Source organism: Schistocerca piceifrons, chromosome X (assembly GCF_021461385.2).
Source record: "Schistocerca piceifrons isolate TAMUIC-IGC-003096 chromosome X, iqSchPice1.1, whole genome shotgun sequence".
NCBI classification, from domain to species: domain Eukaryota; kingdom Metazoa; phylum Arthropoda; class Insecta; order Orthoptera; family Acrididae; genus Schistocerca; species Schistocerca piceifrons.
The window spans coordinates 49585320-49606736 of NC_060149.1; the positions used below are offsets into that span (position 1 = coordinate 49585320).

Here is a 21417-nt window from a genome sequence, read left to right on the forward strand (position 1 = left end):
CACACACATCCATGCCCGAGGCAGGATTCGAACCTGCGACCGTAGCGGTCACGCGGTTCCAGACTGAAGCGGCTAGAACCGCACGGCCACACAGGCCGGCTGCAGTAGCAACAACACTCTTAACTGGTATGCGGTTCTTCTTGTCTCCAGATGTTGTGGCGAACTCGATGTTCTCGATGGTTTTATAAACTGTGTGTTTAGAACGGCGACGAATTCTCCTGTAAGGCATCGTGGCGGCTGCACAGGCAACTGCATTGAACGCCGCCACGATGCCTTACAGGAGAATTCGTCGCCGTTCTAAACACACAGTTTATAAAACCATCGAGAACATCGAGTTCGCCACAATATCTGGAGACAAGAAGAACCGCATACCAATTAAGAGTGTTGCTGCTACTGCAAGTGTCGACGGGCCTTGTGTTTTCTGTGGTTGCAGACTTAATTTTAGATTTGACATTAATGATACTTTTGATCATGGTAATGGCTGTTTTAGGTGGAACTGATTTTTGACATCGGTAGACACTTCTTTCCTGCTCAGCCTGAGGTCTTGACTGGACTGACGGCTTTGAGACTCTGTTAGACGCAGCATTGGCACTCCAGTGAGATCAGACGGAGCGTGGAGAACAGAAGGAAGAGGAAAAGGCAGGACGTCGAAGCCGAATGCCAGAAGACTGGGCCAGGACAGCCTGTCTTCACGACTACCGACACCGCGGACGTCTCGGGGGCGACGCAGCGCTTCAAGACAGTGCCTTATCGCGGTCCTGGGAGAACCGCCAGGGCGTCTCACCTACGTCACCGAGCCTGGGCAGCGGCGAGACACGTCCTTCAGGCGTCTGCAGGTGTCTCCAGCAGCGGCAGCGGCTTCAGCGGCTGCGGGCTACGCTACACCAAGCCCGGCCCGAGATAGCGCAGCGCCGGACAGGCGATAGCAACTCGGCTCCTAGGACAGTACGTCGGCACGCATCTGCACGTACCAGAACAGCGCAGCGCCAGCTTGTCTCTACTCAGCACGTCGCATCACAAACACAGTGAGTCATGACGACCCTCAACTCTGCCGACACTGAGAGCGGACTGACTACGGCTAGTATTTCAATAAGTGACGCTTTGAAGTTGATCCCTCAGGCATTTATGGCACTAAGTCAACATTAAATGATTATATAAATAGTGTGGACATAGCCGTTGAACTAGTACGTGAAGCAGATCATCCTATCGTTTAAAATTTGTCAAAACAAGAATCCAGGGTCATGGTTCAATTGGTGCAAATGACTCTGAGCACTATGGGACTTAACATCTGAGGTCATCAGTCCCCTAGAACTTAGAACTACTTAAACCTAACTAACCTACGGACATGACACACATCCATGGTTCAAATGGTTCAAATGGCTCTGAGCACTATGGGACTCAACTGCTGAGGTCATTAGTCCCCTAGAACTTAGAACTAGTTAAACCTAACTAACCTAAGGACATTACAAACATCCATGCCCGAGGCAGGATTCGAACCTGCGGCTGTAGCGGTCTTGCATTTCCAAACTGCAGCGCCTTTAACCGCACGGCCACTTAGGCCGGCCACACATCCATGCCCGAGGCAGGATTCGAACCTGAGACCGTAGCAGTCGCGCGGTTCCAGACTGAAGCGCCTAGAATCGCTCGTGCACGCCGGCCGCCAATCCAGGGTCCTGCACGAAGCAAATTGCTCGTACGCGTATTATCTTCACATGGGAGGAAGTAAGAGCCATTTTATTAGGAAAAAAAAGTTCATATGTGTGTGAAATCTTATGGGACTTAACAGCTAAGGTCATCAGTCCCGACCGCTACGGTCGCAGGTTCGAATCCTGCCTCGGGCATGGATGTTTGTGATGTCCTTAGGTTAGTTAGGTTTAACTAGTTCTAAGTTCTAGGGGACTAATGACCTCAGCAGTTGCGTCCCATAGTGCTCAGAACCATTTGAACCATCATCAGTCCCTAAGCTTACACACTACTTAACCCAAATTTACATAAGGACAAACGCACACACCTATGCCCGAGGAAGGACTCGATCAACTTCGTGAATCTGTACACGGTGCCATGCCAGCGTCAGAACTGGCTGGATCTGTGACGTTAGTAGGAAAATTAAGCAGAACTGTATTCATTCAGGGGATCTATGATGAGTGTATACGGACAATTGTGCGTGCAAGGGGCGAAAACATTACTTTGACTGAAGCGGTCGACATCGCTTTGACGGAAGAGTCAGTAATTATGTCCACCAAGGAAACAGGATTTATTGACAGAAGTCAGCAGGGCAAAATGGGGAAAGCTACTCTCAAGTGTTTTACCTGTGGTCGTGTAGGGCATACCTCAAAGGATTGCAGGAATAATATCAGGTGCAGGACTTGTGGGAAACTGGGCAATTTAACGCGAGACTGCCGACTAGAGAAACAGATTCGCAAAGTCAAATCGGCGCAAGCGTGTCGAAAATCAGAGACATCAAAAACATTTAGATGTGAAAGTTACAATATTGGGACATCGAGGTTCCTGCAAGAAAGCGAAACCAGTTGTGTGTCTTGCGTGTCATAGGCCAGGTCACATGGCTAGTGAATGTACTGAGAACTCAGGGTCACCTGTGAAAAGTGAGAAGCGGGGAAACGACCGGAAAGCATAAGATTATAGTCGCCTTATGCTGAACTGGGGAAAGTATTTAAAGTCGACTGTGAGAGTAAAAATGAGTTTGTACAATTGAGGTGCCCCCAGAGTACAGAAAGTCCGCTAAAATTGCTTCTAGATAATGGAGCTCAGATTAGTTTATTTAATATGAAGTATCTACAAGACCAGGTCGGGTATAGACCTGAGGAAAGTATAAAGACTAAAGGTATTACGAACGCAGCCATGCACACATATGGGACAGCAGTCTAAGATCTTGAAATACACTCCTGGAAATGGAAAAAAGAACACATTGACACCGGTGTGTCAGACCCACCATACTTGCTCCGGACACTGCGAGAGGGCTGTACAAGCAATGATCACACGCACGGCACAGCGGACACACCAGGAACCGCGGTGTTGGCCGTCGAATGGCGCTAGCTGCGCAGCATTCGTGCACCGCCGCCGTCAGTGTCAGCCAGTTTGCCGTGGCATACGGAGCTCCATCGCAGTCTTTAACACTGGTAGCATGCCGCGACAGCGTGGACGTGAACCGTATGTGCAGTTGACGGACTTTGAGCGAGGGCGTATAGTGAGCATGCGGGAGGCCGGGTGGACGTACCGCCGAATTGCTCAACACGTGGGGCGTGAGGTCTCCACAGTACATCGATGTTGTCGCCAGTGGTCGGCGGAAGGTGCACGTGCCCGTCGACCTGGGACCGGACCGCAGCGACGCACGGATGCACGCCAAGACCGTAGGATCCTACGCAGTGCCGTAGGGGACCGCACCGCCACTTCCCAGCAAATTAGGGACACTGTTGCTCCTGGGGTATCGGCGAGGACCATTCGCAACCGTCTCCATGAAGCTGGGCTACGGTCCTGCACACCGTTAGGCCGTCTTCCGCTCACGCCCCAACATCGTGCAGCCCGCCTCCAGTGGTGTCGCGACAGGCGTGAATGGAGGGACGAATGGAGACGTGTCGTCTTCAGCGATGAGAATCGCTTCTGCCTTGGTGCCAATGATGGTCGTATGCGTGTTTGGCGCCGTGCAGGTGAGCGCCACAATCAGGACTGCATACGACCGAGGCACACAGGGCCAACACCCGGCATCATGGTGTGGGGAGCGATCTCCTACACTGGCCGTACACCACTGGTGATCGTCGAGGGGACACTGAATAGTGCACGGTACATCCAAACCGTCATCGAACCCATCGTTCTACCATTCCTAGACCGGCAAGGGAACTTGCTGTTCCAACAGGACAATGCACGTCCGCATGTATCCCGTGCCACCCAACGTGCTCTAGAAGGTGTAAGTCAACTACCCTGGCCAGCAAGATCTCCGGATCTGTCCCCCATTGAGCATGTTTGGGACTGGATGAAGCGTCGTCTCACGCGGTCTGCACGTCCAGCACGAACGCTGGTCCAAATGAGGCGCCAGGTGGAAATGGCATGGCAAGCCGTTCCACAGGACTACATCCAGCATCTCTACGATCGTCTCCATGGGAGAATAGCAGCCTGCATTGCTGCGAAAGGTGGATATACACTGTACTAGTGCCGACATTGTGCATGCTCTGTTGCCTGCGTCTATGTGCCTGTGGTTCTGTCAGTGTGATCATGTGATGTATCTGACCCCAGGAATGTGTCAATAAAGTTTCCCCTTCCTGGGACAATGAATTCACGGTGTTCTTATTTCAATTTCCAGGAGTGTAGATCGCGAGTTAAGAGTGAAACATAAGTTTCATCTGGTAGGAGGCGGACTGGATATTTTTCCTATGCTGGTTCAATTGGAAGAGACTTCTTTACGCAGTATGGCGTAGTGATTGACTTCACAAAAGGAACATTGTTGATTAGGGGCAGATGCGTTAAACTGTGTACGGGGCTGGAGACACCGAGCCCACGTATACAAGAGCAGATGGAATATGAAACTGCAGAGAGAGAATGCAGTACGCAGGATACCGGTAGACAGATGTGTCGTCGACAAGAAAAAGTCGCTACCGAGCCTAGGCCAGGCCAGGTGGCAAAAATAGAGTTAGGTCTTCGCGAGGAGAGGATTTTGAGTACAGATGTTGCAGATGCTAGCCTAGAGGAAGGAATTGTGGAAAAGCAAGAATTGCAAGAAGGAGTGTACCTCCCAGAAGCGTTGGTGAGAATAAGAAAAGGCTCTTGTTTAATTAGTGTGTTAAATACACGAGAGGAGGCGATTTATCTTGAGATGCCTCGGATTAAAGTGGAGGGAGTTCCACAGTTCAGCTTTAGGCCGCAGTGGATCGTGCGTAACGTAGAAGTCTCGAGCAAGAAAAAGTCTAGAATCAGTTTACTTAAGGGGGGTAGAACGTCAAACGGGCCGACTTGGAGCAGGAGAGGCATCTCAGGACATTTAAATTTCCAGTGTATACTATTACAAATAAATTCATAAATCTTTGTCAGCATCACCAGGAAGGATTCAGGATTCACCCTCATTGCAGTGGAAGTTCGAAAACATAACAAAATAAATTTTGCATAGAGATGAATTTATTTATGAAAATACAAAGTACAGTCACCAACAAACTTTACATATTCACACACTCTTTTACCTTTAACCCAAATGAATACAGACTCATTTACAGATATTTTTCTCTTATTACGAGTGTACAAAGACAATGCAGAAGGACACATATAAGCAGATTTACCAAAGTCTTTATTTGCAAGTTCTGCCATATGGCTAGTGGTTCTAGGCGCGCAGTCCGGAACCGTGGGACTGCTACGGTCGCAGGTTCGAATCCTGCCTCGAGCATGGATATGTGTGATGTCCTTAGGTTATTTAGGTTTAAGTGGTTCTAAGTTCTAGGAGACTGATGACCACAGAAGTTAAGTCCCATAGTGCTCAGAGCCATTCTGCCATATGGTAGGTGCATAGGCAGTAATGTCTCTATCAACAAAACTTTCAAGTCCAGGAACACTAGGTACTCCTGTACCTCCACGTACAATGGCTACAGTGAGCCAACCATTACCATGATCAAAAGTATCATTAATGTCAATACTAAAGTTAAGTCTGCAACCACAGAAAACACAAGGTCCGTCGACAAGTGCAGTAGCAGCAACACTCTTAACTGGCATGCGGTTCTTCTTGTCTCCAGATGTTGTGGCGAATTCGATGTTCTCGATGGTTTTATAAACTGTGTGTTTAGAACGGCGACGAATTCTCCTGTAAGGCATCGTGGCGGCGTTCAATGCAGTTGCCTGTGCAGCAGCAGCAGCGCGAATGAGCCTCTGCGCGGCCCTCGCTCGCTTATATAGTATATGCAGTAGCTTAGACTTAGAATAATTTCACAGTGCCAGCGGAACGTTATCCCGGACGCGCACACTGGGTGTTTTAGATGTGCGCGTCCGCTGGCGCGCCGCCACGATTGCATAAGCCAGCCGCAGCTGCGAGAGGTCAACAAGACTTAGTTTCATACACCTTTAAGTATGGTTTGTATGCTGTGTAAAATTCATCGAAGAATCTCTCTTACTTATGAAGAAATGTGTACCTATAGCAACAAATGCTGCCATTAGTAAGTAAAAAAAATGATGAAATTTCACACGTAAAAAAATTACTTCGTCATGTCTGAGAACTTCCACTGCTATGAGTGTAAATTCTGAATCCTTCCTGGTCATGCTGACAAAGTTTTATTAATTTATTTGTAAACGTATAGACAGTGGAAATTGAAATGCCCTGGGGTGCCTCTCCTCCTCCAAGTCGGCCCGTTTGACGTCCTACCCCCCTTAAGGAGAATTAACGACTGGATCATTTAAATGATGTAGTAAAACCGTCCATAATAGAGGTGTGTTCTGCGTATAATTACATTTTCCATCTGCCTGGAGACAAGTTGACATATGCAGAGACGCTTCGACACAGGATACAATTGATTCCTTAGGCTCAGGGGCGAATTATTTGTTCCCACCCATACCGAGTCCCGGAAGCGCAGAAAGAAGCGTTGCAACAAGACATAAATCAAATGTTAGAGAACGATGTAATTGTTCCTTCCACCAGTTCTTTCCTTTAATTATGATTCCAAAAAGGATGAATGCATCAGGTAAAAAGAAATGGCGAATAGTTGCGGACTTCAGGAAGCTAAATGATATTGCTGTCAACACAGTCTTTCCACTTACGAATATTGATGAAATTCTGGACGGATTAGGCAAAGCGAAATATTTTTCAACTCTTGATTTGGCAAAAGGTTTTTAGTACACCATATGCTCCACCTTCCAAAAATTGATGAATGCCGTATTTACTGGGTTTCAGGGTGACAATATGTTTATATATTTAGATGACATAGTGGTTTTTGGTCCATCTCTGGAAGATCACAATTCCCGATTGGGTGAAGTCTTCGAGAGACTAAGAAACATAATTTGAATTTGCAGGTTGATAAATGCGAATTCTTAAGGAAGGCATATATTTGTGGCATGTTTTGACTGCAGCTGGGTTAAAACCGGATCAAAAACAAGTTCAAAGCAGTGACGGAGTTTCCGGAGTCACAAACAACAAAAGAACTGAAATCTTTTATTGAATTAATAAGGTATTATCGGCGTTTCTTGAGTGACTTCAGCAAAGTGGCAAAACCATTACATGAATTATTAAAAAGGGGTGTTAAGTATGAATGGGACGCAGAGCAAGAAAATGCGTTCTGAATGCTAAAAGAGAATCTACTTAACCCCCCGATAATACAGCATCCAGATTTTTCAAAAACGTTTATCATTACAACTGACGTGAGTTCATTTGCGATAGCGTCTGTTCTATCACAAGGAGAAACCGGCAAAGACCTCCCCGTGGCCGTTGCTTCCACAACCCTAAACGATGCAGACCGTAATTATAGTACAACTGAACGGGAATTATTGGCTGTGGTTTGGGCCGTCAAGCATTTCTGACCGTATGTGTTTGGTCGCAAGTTCTCCATCTGTACTGATCATAAGCCATTACAGTGGATCGGAAATATTAGCGATCTGTCCTCACGTTTAATGAAGATGAGACTGAAATTAGAAGAATACGATTACGAAATTGTGTATAAAAAGGGGAAAATAATCTGGCTGCTAACGCACTCTCGAGAGTGAGAGAGCTCAGGGGGTCTGATAACTGCCCGGACGGCGATAGTAGCCTAGGTCAGAGCACGGCAGCCATAGAGCAGGTCCCGGACTCGCAAGGAGACCGTGCACCAGCGCAGCCAACTACGGTGGAAGGTATAAACGAAAGTAAGGAAACACCGGTAGGACAAGTAGACGAACAACAGGAAATAACTGATGCAGAAAAGGCGAAAATTTTGCGAGAATTCCATGACGCACCCATACATGGCCATCAAGGGATCGTGAGAACCTACGATCGTATACGAAAATACCGAACGTGGCCCGGTATGGAGAAGGACATTGAGGACTGTATTAGAAAATTCCCCAGTTGTCATAAAAACTAAATGATACAAAATAAGACAAAAATGCCTTTGGTTATGGCACCAACGCCGTAAGGTGTATTTGATCAGTGTGATATTAACATTGTCGGCCTATTAACGGTAACCGAGGAAAACAATAGGTACATACTGACATTTCAAGACGCGCTAACGAAGTTCATTGTGGAAAAACCCATAGAATAACAGGACGCAGACGCTGTAGCTCGACCCTAGTGGAAAAAATAATTTTGAAGTTTGGAACGCCTTCGCTAATACTCAGAGATAACGACAGCAACTTCTTGAGTGACATGCTAAAGAGAGTGTGCAAAATGTTAAGGATTGACAGAGTACAAACTTCTTGTTACCATCCGCAGTCGAACGGCGCATTCAAAATGGTTCAAATGGATCTGAGCACTATGCGACTTAACTTCTAAGGTCATCAGTCACCTAGAACTTAGAACTAATTAAACCTAACTAACCTAAGGACATCACACACATCCATGCCCAAGGCAGGATTCGAACCTGCGACCGCAGCTGTCACGCGGTTCCAGACTGAAGCGCCTTTAACCGCACGGCCACACCGGCTGGCGAACGGCGCATTGGAAATGTCGCACCACACCATAACAGGATTTGTAAGACACAATATCAACAGACAGTAAACAGAATGGGACGACTGGCTTCAATTCGCTGCCCTCGTGTTCAATACCACACCTCATAGTGCAGTTAATTATATACCCCATGAGTTGTTTTTCTGTAGAGAATGCAACATACCTGGAACATTTCAAAGAGATGCCACAGGTGTTACGTATAATTACGATGATTCTGTTCTTGAATAAAAAGAGAAAATGAAGCAAATGCAGCAGTGTGCAAGGGATCATAACAAACAGTGTAAACAGAAAAATAAGGAATACTGTGATAGAACGAAGAACCCAAAGGACTTCAAAACAGGTGATCAGGTTCTGTTGTACGATGAAAGTGTCAGAAGAGGTAGAAGTCGTAAGCTAGACACCCAGTGGCGTGGTTCCTTTACTGTAGTAACGACAAAAGGACCAGATGTAGTTATCCGTTCAAGAAGAAACAATTTTTTAACAGTACATGCCAACATATTAAAGGAATTCTACTAAAACGGATTTTCTTGAAATAACAGATGAGGAAACCGACGGGAGTGTTGTATCTGGTGAGCTGTATCGCCGCCGCGTACACCCTCGGACACTATCGAGATTTTGGTGTGGAAACATTTCTTTCGTCCCCAGGCTTGCATTATGACAGTAATGGCAAGGTACAGATCTACAGTATGACGTGGAAAATCGTAAGTTATATTCATTAAGGAGAACTCCAAACTAAAGCTGATGAAACAGAGAAATTTGCACATTTATCTATAAGTTATTGTAAACAGAAATTTACCAGTCTGGGAGTTGGTGATCGAGAATACACAGCTGTGGAACAGGCTTTAGAATGGCATCTCCGAAAGATACGAACTGCACAAGGTCTAATCGGGAAATTAACAAGGCGTGAGACACGTAGAAAAAGAGGTGTCTTGAATTTTGTGGGAGAAGTCAGTAAAATTCTGACTGGAACCTAAGACGAATAGGACGCCTCGTTTTTCAAATTAAAGATTGATTTAACTGAAAGCGAACAGAGGCAGTTGCTTAAGCTGAAAATGGTTCAAATGGCTCTGAGCACTATGGGACTTAACATGTGAGGTCATCAGTCCCCTAGAACTACTTAAACCTAACTAACCTAAGGACATCACACAGATCCATGCCCGAGGCAGGATTCGAACCTGCGACCGTAGTGGTCGCGCGGTTCCAGACTGAAGCGCCTAGAACCGCTCGGCCACACTGGCCGTCTAAGGCTTAATCTGACAAAAAAGCAAGTTACCGTAGTCAAAGCCACTTTGACAAGTTTCTATCACACAGTATCTAACCTTGCACGTAATGAAGAAATTATTGTCAAGAACATGGAGCAATTTCATAGATATATGAATGAATATGCTAATAGCACAGATCAAAAAATACAACACTTAGTTGTTCTTACTACTGTTAATGAACAACTGATACAGTTGGTATCAATATTTATGGAATTAGAACGAGAATACGAGCTGTTAATTCCTGCAATCCTAAATACACAAAAAGGAATACTGGAACCTCATATAATTAATCCAGTTCAAATAGTTAAACACTTACAATTAATTCGGGATGACATTAAAGATAAGAAGTTCCCAATAGCGCTCACGGAACAGAGTGGGTACCAGCTGCTACGCATAATTGATGTTGATGCTTTCCTGTCAGGCAATATACTAAGTTTTGTACTTAACGTTCCATTAGTGGAAAATGAGTTGTTCGATTTATATAAAGTGTTACCTTTACCTTCAGAAGTTGACGGAAATCAGAGTGTATTCATGTACATACGACCCGAGAAAGATTATTTGTTAATTGACGAAGCCAAGCGGCACACGATCGTGTGCGGCGTATGGTTCCTTTTGCGATTTCAGTGGTGTTAAGTGAGAACTTTTTGGAGGGCAGGATGGAGGTCTGTTGTGTTGCAGTGTAACGACATACGCCGACACGAAGATGAAGAACGCAAGAGCAGAGGAGGCTGTGATACAACGTCAGCCAGTAGTTCGCTGACTAGGACCGTACCACGACAGGGCGGCCCCTATGCGAAGAGAATATAAGCGTCACTCCTGCCAGCCTCGGCCGGACAGTAGAAGACGTGAACTAGCGGAGAGTAGAAGAGGCGCCCTAGTAGAGGCACTAGCATACCAGGAGTACAAACCACGCAATAGAAAAGAGGCACCAGAACAGACGTTATTAGTGATCCGTATGACCATGTGTGAATTGTATGGACATTGTATAGCGAAAGACATTGATTATTTGCATGTCGCCAATTCTTTGCGTCCCAAAGTTAAGTATTACAATCAGTTAACGTGATTTTCTTGAATTGTTGTATAGCTATAAGAGAAATCAGTGACCTTTAGTAACGCTATAGGAGGCGAGTGGGCAGGATACCACATTGCCGGCGAGTTACACGAAGAACCCAGTGCCTGACGTTCACATAAATTTCTTTTTGTGTTTTCTGGCGCCTTAATTCTTTCTTGTCTTTTCTTTGCAGGGGCATTCACTTGCTTTAACAGTCTCTTTTGCTAATCAGTGTTTTCAGGTGGGCGTTGCTGAAACTTTCTTTATTTTTGTTCTTATTTTGCTTCCTTGGCTTGTCTGTTTGTTCCATTTGTCTCTTTCAAAATGCCCACCTCGCCTATTCCGCCTCCTTCTCTTGTGCCACAGCGGCAAGCGTTAGATGCGACGCAGCTAATGCAGATGTTTCAGTTCCATATGCAGCAGATATCTACACTACTCAATACGGTGCAGGAGCTACTGGGCAACGTTGCGCGCCCGACGGACGAAGCACCACCTACAGCAACACCTACTGCTATACCACCTTTTCGAAGGTTTCTTGAGCAAGAAGAGGAATGCCGAGTGGTTGTCCCAATTTGAAGCTCACGTACTCGCTCAAAACGTACCAGGGACTGTGAAACTTCCATATTTCTTATCCACAGTTGGAAGTGCAGTGTTCCACCTTATAAACAAACTTTTTCCTAACTCCGCTCCAAGTGAACTTGCTTATGAACAAGTTAATGCTGCGCAAATTAACTGTTCTGATCAACAAGTAAATTGGAAACTGAAAATTTGTGGTAAGTTCCTACGGGACCAAACTGCTGAGGTCATTGGTCCCTAGGCTTCCACAGTACTTAATCGGTGGGCGGACATTTGCCACGCCGGACATTTGCCACGGCGGACATTTGCCACGATTTTACCTGCTCCGAAGGGTCGGTCCCTTGTCTCCCCCCCCTCCTATTCCTCCTCCTCCTCCTCCTCCTCCTCACTCCCCGCCCGACACGCAGTAAATGTACTCACTGAGCCTTTCCGCTGGTTTTCTTAACATAGGACCAGAATCTCTACCGATTTTTCGCCACATTTCTAGAGAGAGTTTCGTTGTGGAAACTATTAAATGCATCACGCATTGAAATCCGCACCAAATTTCGAGCCACAGTAAAACTTCGCTGATCTTGGAGTTTTGCGCTCGTCTGAATTATACGTGCCTTTTTCGGTGCTCCTACAGCAGCTTTCTGTCGTGTTTTGTGTATCATGGGGGATCAGTTCAAATGGTTCAAATGGCTCTGAGCACTATGGGACTTAACATCTGAGGTCATCAGTCCCCTAGAACTTAGAACTTCTTAAACCTAACTAACCTAAAGACATCACACACATCCATGCCGGAGGCAGAATTCGAACCTGCGACCGTAGCAGTCGCACCGTTCCGGACTGAAGCGCCTAGAATCACTCGGCCACCTCGGCCGGCGGGAGGGAGAGGGGGGAATCAGTGCCGTCTGATATTAATTTATTTGGCATGAATCTCTAGAGTGCTGTTGATAATATTTCTTTGAACTTAGGCCACATGTGGTCTTCACTTACATAGTTTGGAAGGATTGGAGACTGCCTCTTAGAAAGATGTCAAGCGAATTTTTAGTTGCTTTTATAAATATATATATATTTCGCGTTTAGTTTTGGTGAATTTCTTTGTTACGGAATTGAGCTTCACTACGACTGTGTGTTCACTAATTTCTGTACCGGTCGTGATGCTCAGGATTATTTGTGGCTAAGAGGTCAAGTGTGTTTTCGTAACCATTTACAACTTGAATGGCCTCGTGAACTAATTGCTCAAAATAATTTTATATAAAGCATTTAGAACAATTGTGGAAATTGTTTTCTATCTACGGTAGGGTCTGAAAATGTACTTGTGTCAACATACAGAAGGTAGATTGAAGTCACTGCCAATTATAATTGTATGAGTAGGGTACCTATTTGCGATGAGACTCGAGTTTTCTTTGAAATGTTCAGCAACTGTTTCATCTGAGACCGGGAGTTGGTAAAAGGAGCCAGTTATTAATTTATTCCGGTTGTCGAATATAACCTCTGTCCATACCAAGTCACAGGAACTACCTGCTTCAGTGTCGATTGTGAGCTGGAACACACATTACATTATTTTTCCTTAAGTTGTGCTTCTTGTTTCTGTTGTAGTGGAGATCATTACAATTACGGCTTTTCCCTCCAAAACCTAGGATGCTTTCTCTGTGGCCCTGTAAATACCAGAGCTAAACAATGTAGAACAACAACGTACGGTACAAGCATAGCATTCTGTTTTACCTCATTTCCTTATTTCGAACATTTTAAAATTGTACGTCGACTTTGGATGGCATGTAAATCATAGATGTTCTTATCTCTTCAAAATGGCTCTGAGCACTATGGGACTTAACTTCTGAGGTCATCAGTCCCCTAGAACTTAGAACTAATTAAACCCAACTAACCTAAGGACATCACACACATCCATGCCCGAGGCAGGATTCGAACCTGCGACCGTAGCGGCCGCGCGGCTCCAGGCTGTAGCGCCTAGAACCGCTCGGCCACTCCAGCCGGCGTTCTTATCTCTGTTTAAGAACGTACTTTCAGTCATGTTTTGAACATTGTCCCGCTACACTTTACTAACTAATGTTTCGCCGCAAGGGATATCGGGTTTTAGAGAGTAAATTAATATGGAGTATATCGTTCCTCTTTTCAAACATTCTTTTCATACATTCACATACCCATTTCTTCTTTCCTTATTGTCTTTTGGGCATGCAGTTGTAGTAATTAAAGTAGGCACAAATGCAGCGATCAAATAGAAATGATTAGCGTACATTCGCATTCTGTTTACAGCGTTCCTTTCTTGTTGCTCCCATGGCGATGGACTGTTTCTACCGCAATCAGTAAGCGTGAAAGGAAGCTACCATACAGACAGAGGGATCTATATTTATACTTGGCAAAATTAATTACATATTGACATCATCGTCGGAATTGATTTCGTTTCCCAAAAGATATAAATATTTCGATTTCGGAAAAGCTCTGTATTTCGCTAAGATGTCGAAGAAGAAGGTCCTTTACGTACTGGTTGTATCGAGTAAGATGTAGAGACGGCGGTTTGAAAGCGGACAGAAGAAGTATGAGGAAGGGCGTCCCTTACCTGAGGGATCGCTACCTGGCGAAGGGGCAAGTGTGGCAAATGTCCGGCGTGGTAAATGTCCGGCGTGGCAAATGGCCGGCATTCTACTTAATCTGACTTACGCTAAAAACAACACACACACCCATAACCGAGGGAGGACTCGAACCTATGACAGGGGGAGTCGCACGAACTGTGGCAAGGCACCTCAGACCGCGTGACTACCACACGTGGCAGACCAAAAAGTGAATGTGGTAGCAGCTAGGTATCAGTTCTTTAATTGCAAAAAACGGTCAGAACAAACTTACCGTGATTGGGTAACAGATTTACAGGGTATGACGAGGAACTGCAAATTCAAATTTGTTTGCAGTGCTTTATATTCAGACGTTATGTTGCGTGATGCGATCGTGTACAATGTCCCTGATGTCAAACTCAGAGAACAGATTTTGACACTGTCCGATAGATCGTTTCAGTAGATAGTGCAAATACTAGATTAGTACGATTCAGGTGCCCTGTCAGTTTATAAATCTGAGTGGGCAGCTATTTGTCGGGTTGAGTCTCTTGTTTTCGATCGGCCAAATCAGCTGCAGGTTGCGCTAGCCACCCTGAATAAACAATGCTCTACGCCGCGAAAGCAGATCACTAAACAGGCGGCTACACAGGTGAACAGAATCAAGTGTTGCCCTCGGATCTATTCACGGCGCAAACTTCAAGACTGCCCCTCCTGACAATTTCAGTGTTAAGCTGTGGTAGGAATGGACATGTACAATCCATATGTTTGTAATGGAACAAACATAAGAATTCGGCCCACTCACAAATGTCTCGTCACAAGGCCCATGTCACTAATTCAGTACATTCCAAGTCTGCAACGGGCATTAGCAAACCTAGCATGTGTTCAGTTTCTTCAGTGATACGTCAATCAAACAAGCTTTCTGTTCATTTGCTTCATGTGGGAAACGTGTGAAATTTGAGTTGGACATAGGTGCCCCTGTCACATTGCTAAATCGTCACACATATGAACTGTTAAGCTCTGCCGGCCGGTGTGGCCGTGCGGTTCTAGGCGCTTCAGTCTGAAACCGCGTGACCGCTGCGGTCGCAAGTTCGAATCCTGCCACGGCCATGGATGTGTGTGATGTCCTTAGGTTAGTTAGGTATAGGTAGTTCTAAGTTCTAGGGGACTGATGACCACAGATGTTAAGTCCCATAGTGCTCAGAGCCGTTTTTTTTTGTTTTTTTTTAGGCTCTCCATGCCTGTCTGAAACTAGCTTACAATGGACAAGACACTCCCACTCTCAGAAAGTGTACTTTGTTAGTCACGTATCGCTTGCATATTTGAACAGCGACTTTTACAGTGCTACAATCACGCGATTGTGAGAAAATATCTGGTCTTGATTCTTTTTGATTTGTTTTCCTTTAACATTGAGGACAATGTGATGTCCGTGTCTGCATTCATTGTAAAAGACAGTGTAGCTAGCTTGCTGAGAGAATTCCCGGAATTCTTTTCTGAAGGCTTAGGCAAAGCTAACAATTTTGTTGCACATATTACTCTGAAAGGCAATGCACAGGCGAAATTTTCCCGTGTCGGGTCTGTTCCCATTGCATTATGGGACAAAGTCACTGCTGAAATTAAAGAATTGCAAGATAGCGGAGCTATTGCGCCTACACAAGCCAGTCAATGGGCAAGTCCACCAGTTTTGTTCCCAAAACCTTCAGGTCGCATTCACCTGTATGTTGACTTTAAGTGCCGGCCGCGGTGGTCTAGCGGTTCTAGACGTCAGTCCGGCTTTCGCCGCCGTGCAGTACGGACGTGTTGTTGATTCCGCCTGCGGAGCGCGCGCGTTCGCAGTTGTTTACATTTCAGCCGCCGTCACTTACGTGTCGTTTACGTGCACTAGAACCATGGCCAACCGTTTTCGAAAACTAACTTTACGATTCAACTTCTGCAACGACTACGCACGACCAAAGGCCTTGGAAGTGGAACGCTTCCTACGCGACGTTGCTAAGATCCCAGCTTCCGACATCTTGGGCATCCATTTGTCCATATTAAGCAGTACTGTGTACGTCAAAGTCGTAAATGACGCGGTATGTGAAAGAATACTTCGTGACACCAACCATGGATTACGCTTTTGCCACGCCGACGGCAATGTCGGAGCGGTCACTGTCGACCATGCCGGCTTAGGAATGCGCACCGTACGAGTTTTCGAACTCCCGTTCGAGCTTCCGGCGGAAGATGTTATCGCGGCTTTCCACCCCTATGGCACTGTACATGGCCACACTGCCGAACGCTGGGCGCAATTCCAAACGTACCCCGTTCTTAACGGTGTACGGCAGATCACCATCGACCTCCATCGCCACGTGCCATCATACCTGCAAATTAGCGGGTGCCGCGCGGTTGTCATATACGACGGCCAACCCAAGACCTGTTCCGGTTGCGGCAAAGAAGGCCACCTCAGATCTGAGTGTCTTCAGCGACGAATCACCCGATTGCCAGCCGCTACCGTGGAACCTCCGGCTCCGACGACGGTTTTACCGCTCACCTACGCATCGGCGCTCTCTTCTCCTCCCACCGGCCGCCGCCCATCGGACCACGTACCGGTGACCCTTCCAGCTGCTACGGATATCGCCGGGGCCGACACGTCGCGCTCAAAGCCTGAGGCTACTCCGGCGCCACTACCAACAGCGACGACTTCCGACATCCACCCGCCTGAACATACGGACGCCCCTTCATTCGACGTTCCCGCAACGGCCTTCCTCTCAGAGCGACGCGACTCCCTTCCGTCTTCCGACACGGAGGGACGAACCCGCAAACAACGTTCACCTAAGAGGCGCAAGAGGAGGCGCCGTACGGTCTCGGAACGGGACGGATCGCCTCCCCCTGATGCTCCAGAGGCCGTCCGACCCGACGAGGCCTCGGAGAACCTACACGACGATACGAATGACAACATGACGCCGACTGTGGATGTGTCGATGCCTACTCTACTGGCTCGCTCAGGTGCTAATGAACCAATGGACTCCACCGATGCGACTGCCGCCGAGACGTCCTCTGCCCCTACGACCGAAGTGAAACGTACGACCATCACAATGACAACGCCTTCAATGGTGTGGAGTGAGGACGTCGATGAGGACCCGGACCACACGCTGGGGACAGAGTTACCCCAGACGGAAGCATCGTTACGCCGCTGATAACGCCGTCAGGTGGCGTACGGCACGACTCGCCATTGCCTCGCCCCTCTTCATCCTCCGCCGGTGGAGTTCCCCTCCACGGCGGGGTACGGCTCCAAACCTACCGAATAGCGACGATCAACACTAACACCATTAGCTCTCCCGTGAAACTTCAACTGCTGCGAGAGATGATATGGGCGTCGGACGTCGATATCGCACTACTACAGGAAGTATACTTGGCCACACTTCCAGACGTCGCGGGATATAACACTTATCCTTCTCCTGGTGACCACCTGGGGCGCGGCGTAGCCATCTACGCCAGAGAAGGCATTCCAGTGGCCGATATCACATACCTTCCATCTGCCAGAGGCATGGCCGTCACCGTCATGGGGACGCGTATCGTCAACATTTACGCTCCGTCAGGCTCCGCCCGCCGACGCGACAGGGCACTCTTCTATTCAGAAGATATTGCTTCTTTGTTTCTTGGACGCTGCGACCATTACTTGCTTGGGGGTGATTTTAATTGTGTCTTGCACCCCAAAGATCAAGTGCCCCACTACAACACCTCTCAAGAACTGCGTCTTGTCGTCCGAGATCTGTTGCTCCGCGACACTTGGGAAGTTCAGCACGGCGACGCGCCTGGACATACTTACCAGACGAGTCACTCCGCGAGCCGCCTTGATAGAATTTACGTCTCTCGGGAACTCACAACTGCAGTCCAAGGTGCAGAACTTTGGCCCCTGGCCTTTTCGGACCACTGTGCCTACATCTGCAACATTCTCTTCCCCAAGCAAGTGGTCTGGCGTAGTCGTGCACCGTGGAAGCTAAACACCTCCCACCTTCATGATCCCGAATGTCTTCAACGTGTTACCGAGACATGGGCCACCTGTGAACGTCGCTTACCTAAATACTGCACGACGTTGACCTGGTGGCTGGAATGTGCCAAACCTGCCATTCGACGTACTTTGATTCAGTATAGAAAGGAAGTTGCTATGTGGCGCCGGCACACTACCGACTATTTCTACGCCGTTCTCCGCGGCCTGGACGCCCAACCGCCCACCCCCGACACCCAGAGGGGACGCAGCAGGATTAAGGCGCAAATTGTAACTTTGACACGCCGTAGACTGCAGGGGGCTATGGTGCGAACCCGATGTCAAGATTCGGCGGAACAAGAACATCCGACCATACATCATATCGCCTCCGATAGGAAACATCGACGACAACAACTCATCACCGAGATCACCACCTGTCGCGGCCAGCACGTCACTTGCCAGGCCGAAATCGTCAGTGCCTTTGTCGACCACTACCGCACAATGTACCAGGAGGAGACTACCAACAACCACGCAGAGGAGTCTGTGTTACCACACGTAACTCGCACCCTCACCAGCGACGAAGCGGACGAGCTGATGGAGCCCATTACGCGTGACGAAATCCACGATGCAATCAAAAAAGGTGCTCTGAATAAGTCACCTGGTGTCGACGGATTGCCGATAGAATTTTATCGCGCTTCCTTCACACTAATGGCGTCACGGTGGACAACGATGTTTCATGAACTGCTGACGATGGGGAACGCCGTACCGCCGTCCTTCGTCACGGGAATTATTATACCCATCCACAAACCGACACCAGGTGTGACGGCAGCACATTACCGTCCCCTGACTCTGCTTAACGCAGACTGTAAAATTTTTACACGCCTACTGGCAACGCGATGCCGCAAGGTCCTGCCTAGCGTTCTATCCCCGGAACAGACAACTCCGGGCGGCTCAGTTAATATACAAACGGCCACAGGAGAAAGTCGCGATTTAATTGCACTGGCAGCGGCGTGCAGACTCCGCGCCGCAGTGGTTGCCATTGATTTTGACAGCGCATTCGACAAAGTGCGGCATCTTTTTCTGTTCTCAGTGATGAACTGCATGGGTTTTCTACCAGCCTTTATCGACGTGATCCGGCGCCTGTACGGCACCGCCGAATCGCTGATTCAGGTTAATGGCCATGTGGCGGGACCAGTGGCGATCCGGCGTTCCGTACGGCAAGGCTGCCCACTTTCCACTCTACTCTATGCAATAAGCCTGGAGCCACCCATCGGGAGTCTGACGAGCCACCTTTCTGTGGACGATCTCCTCCTCTTGATCCGCTCACGGAGTGAAACGCACACGGTACTTGATTTGATATCAACGTACGGCACTGCAGCGGGCAGTAACATGAATGTGGCTAAATCCGCGGCGATGCCCATTGGACGCGGCCTCTCACACGACGACTTAGCACCTCTCCCGTGTGTACAAAAACTCCGATACCTTGGTATCATTTTGACCTCCACCGTGCGCCGCTCCGCTGCCATCAATTTTCGGCGTGCACTCCAAACTATCCGCACGACGGTGCGGCAAAATCTTCTCCGACGACTCGATTCTTTACAACGTGTCCAATACCTCAATCAACATGTGGCGTCCAGAATGGTCCACATTGCACAGGCCCTCCCGCTGCCATCAACTATTGGACGCAGCCTCCAGGCTGCCTTCGGATACTTCCTTACGGCCGGTACGCTCTTCAAGGTCCGCTACGACACGCTCACCCTTCCCCCGCGAGCGGGGGGCCTCGGCCTTGTCAATGTGCGACTCCGCGCGGCGTCTTTGTACATGTCCACCATGCACAAGCAGTGGCACGGGGGCACCTCCCTTATGCGCAGCTTGCTGGAAATTCTTGTGCCCGCGACCATAACACCACCAGTACCAGTCGGACACATCACGCACCAGCTGACGCACATTTCTGATTTCATCGTCGACTTCAGTTATGCTCACACACTCTTACCGACCACGCGTTCTCCTCGACCTAAAGATTTTTATACCCCACTCCTTCGTTCCATATCCAACAACAATATCGAACTGAGACATCCGTCCACGCGGTGGCCCACGGTTTGGCGTCACATCCACGAGCCTTTTCTTCCCTCCAGCGTCCGGGCAACATGGTACCAAGTCGCAAATGAAAAATTCGCCACAAATCATCGTCTTCACGCCATCGGACTAAAGGACTCTCCACTTTGTTCCATTTGCCACCTCGTGGATGACGATGTCCATCAACTGACTTGTGCTGCCACCAGTGACGTCTGGAAACTTGCCCGACAGTTCGTTGCCTGTTACCTCCGCGTTCCACCGGACTCGATTGACCCACGGACTTTTATCCATCCTCAGAATACTTATTTCCCAGCCACCAAAAATCATGCGATTGTATGGGTCAAGGGATGGACGATCACCTACATGTATAATGATGACGACAAATCTCGCCTTGATTTCTGGCAGTACTTACAAACCGCCCACAGTCGAACGCCGACCGCGCTACCGCGCCTTCTTCGCCAATTACCTACATGCGATCTTTACGTCACCCCCGCTCAGTTGGATGGTGCCACACGCCGACAACACTCCCGCCCCCCCCCCCCCTGCTGACATCTGAGACCCCCCACGCTCCTTTCTACATTGTAACCCACAGTGGAGTAGGCGCATGGACACGCGCCTCCTTTCTTTTATGCACTACACCAGAAAACACTAGTTTTTCCCTCACTCCACTGTATATTGCTTCACACCTTTTAACTTACATCAATATTATTATTCTTTTTTTTCCCTACACCTTGTTCATAAAAAAACAAAGTGCTCGCTATAATTGTCTTGTGTTATTTTCGCCGGAAGGATGGCATTTCTGTTGTATTTATGTTTGTACCAATAAAGATCTTTTTTTCATTTACCCTGTTCCTGGTAAAAAAAATAATAATAATAATAATAAAATAAAACAAAAATGCATCAAAAAGCTACTTTGAGGGAGTGATTCAGGGACGGGAGGGGGGAGACAACGCGGCCAGGCCTCGGGTTCCGACCCCTGCCCGCCTTGTCTCCACCTACTCATAACTGAACACTCTATTTACCTTAAAAAAAAAAAGTGGTTACGGCGACCCCAAAAAAGGGGTAGCGTCTATTTTTTTTTAAAAAAAAAGAAAAAAAAAAGTTGGTAGAGGACTTGCCCTGCGAAAGGCAAAGGTCCCGAGTTCGAGTCTCGGTCGTAAAAAAAAAAAAAAAAAAAAAAAAGGCACGCAGTCTGGAACCGCGCGACTGCTACGGTCGCAGGTTCGAATTCTGCCTCGGGCATGGATGTGTGTGATGTCCTTAGGTTAGTTAGGTTTAAGTAGTTCTAAGTTGTAGGGGACTGATGACCACAGATGTTAAGT

General features: G+C 47.7%; 1 protein-coding gene across 1 annotated transcript; it reads left to right on the plus strand.

Annotated features, from left to right (window-relative positions):
- Positions 1-657: 657 nt before the first annotated feature.
- LOC124722170 (mucin-5AC-like) lies at positions 658-17228 on the plus strand. Its single transcript, XM_047247371.1, has 2 exons — positions 658-945; positions 16515-17228. Exons 1-2 carry the CDS (start codon positions 658-660, stop codon positions 17226-17228), a joined length of 1002 nt encoding a protein of 333 aa, XP_047103327.1.
- The last annotated feature ends 4189 nt before the right edge of the window (positions 17229-21417 follow it).

Coding starts and splice junctions, on each gene's coding strand:
- LOC124722170 (XM_047247371.1), top strand. CDS start 658: ATGCCAGAAGACTGGGCCAGGACAGCCTGTCTTCACGACTACCGACAC. Junction 946..16,514: donor GCAACTCGGCTCCTAGGACA/GTACGTCGGCAC, acceptor GAGTGTCTTCAG/CGACGAATCACCCGATTGCC.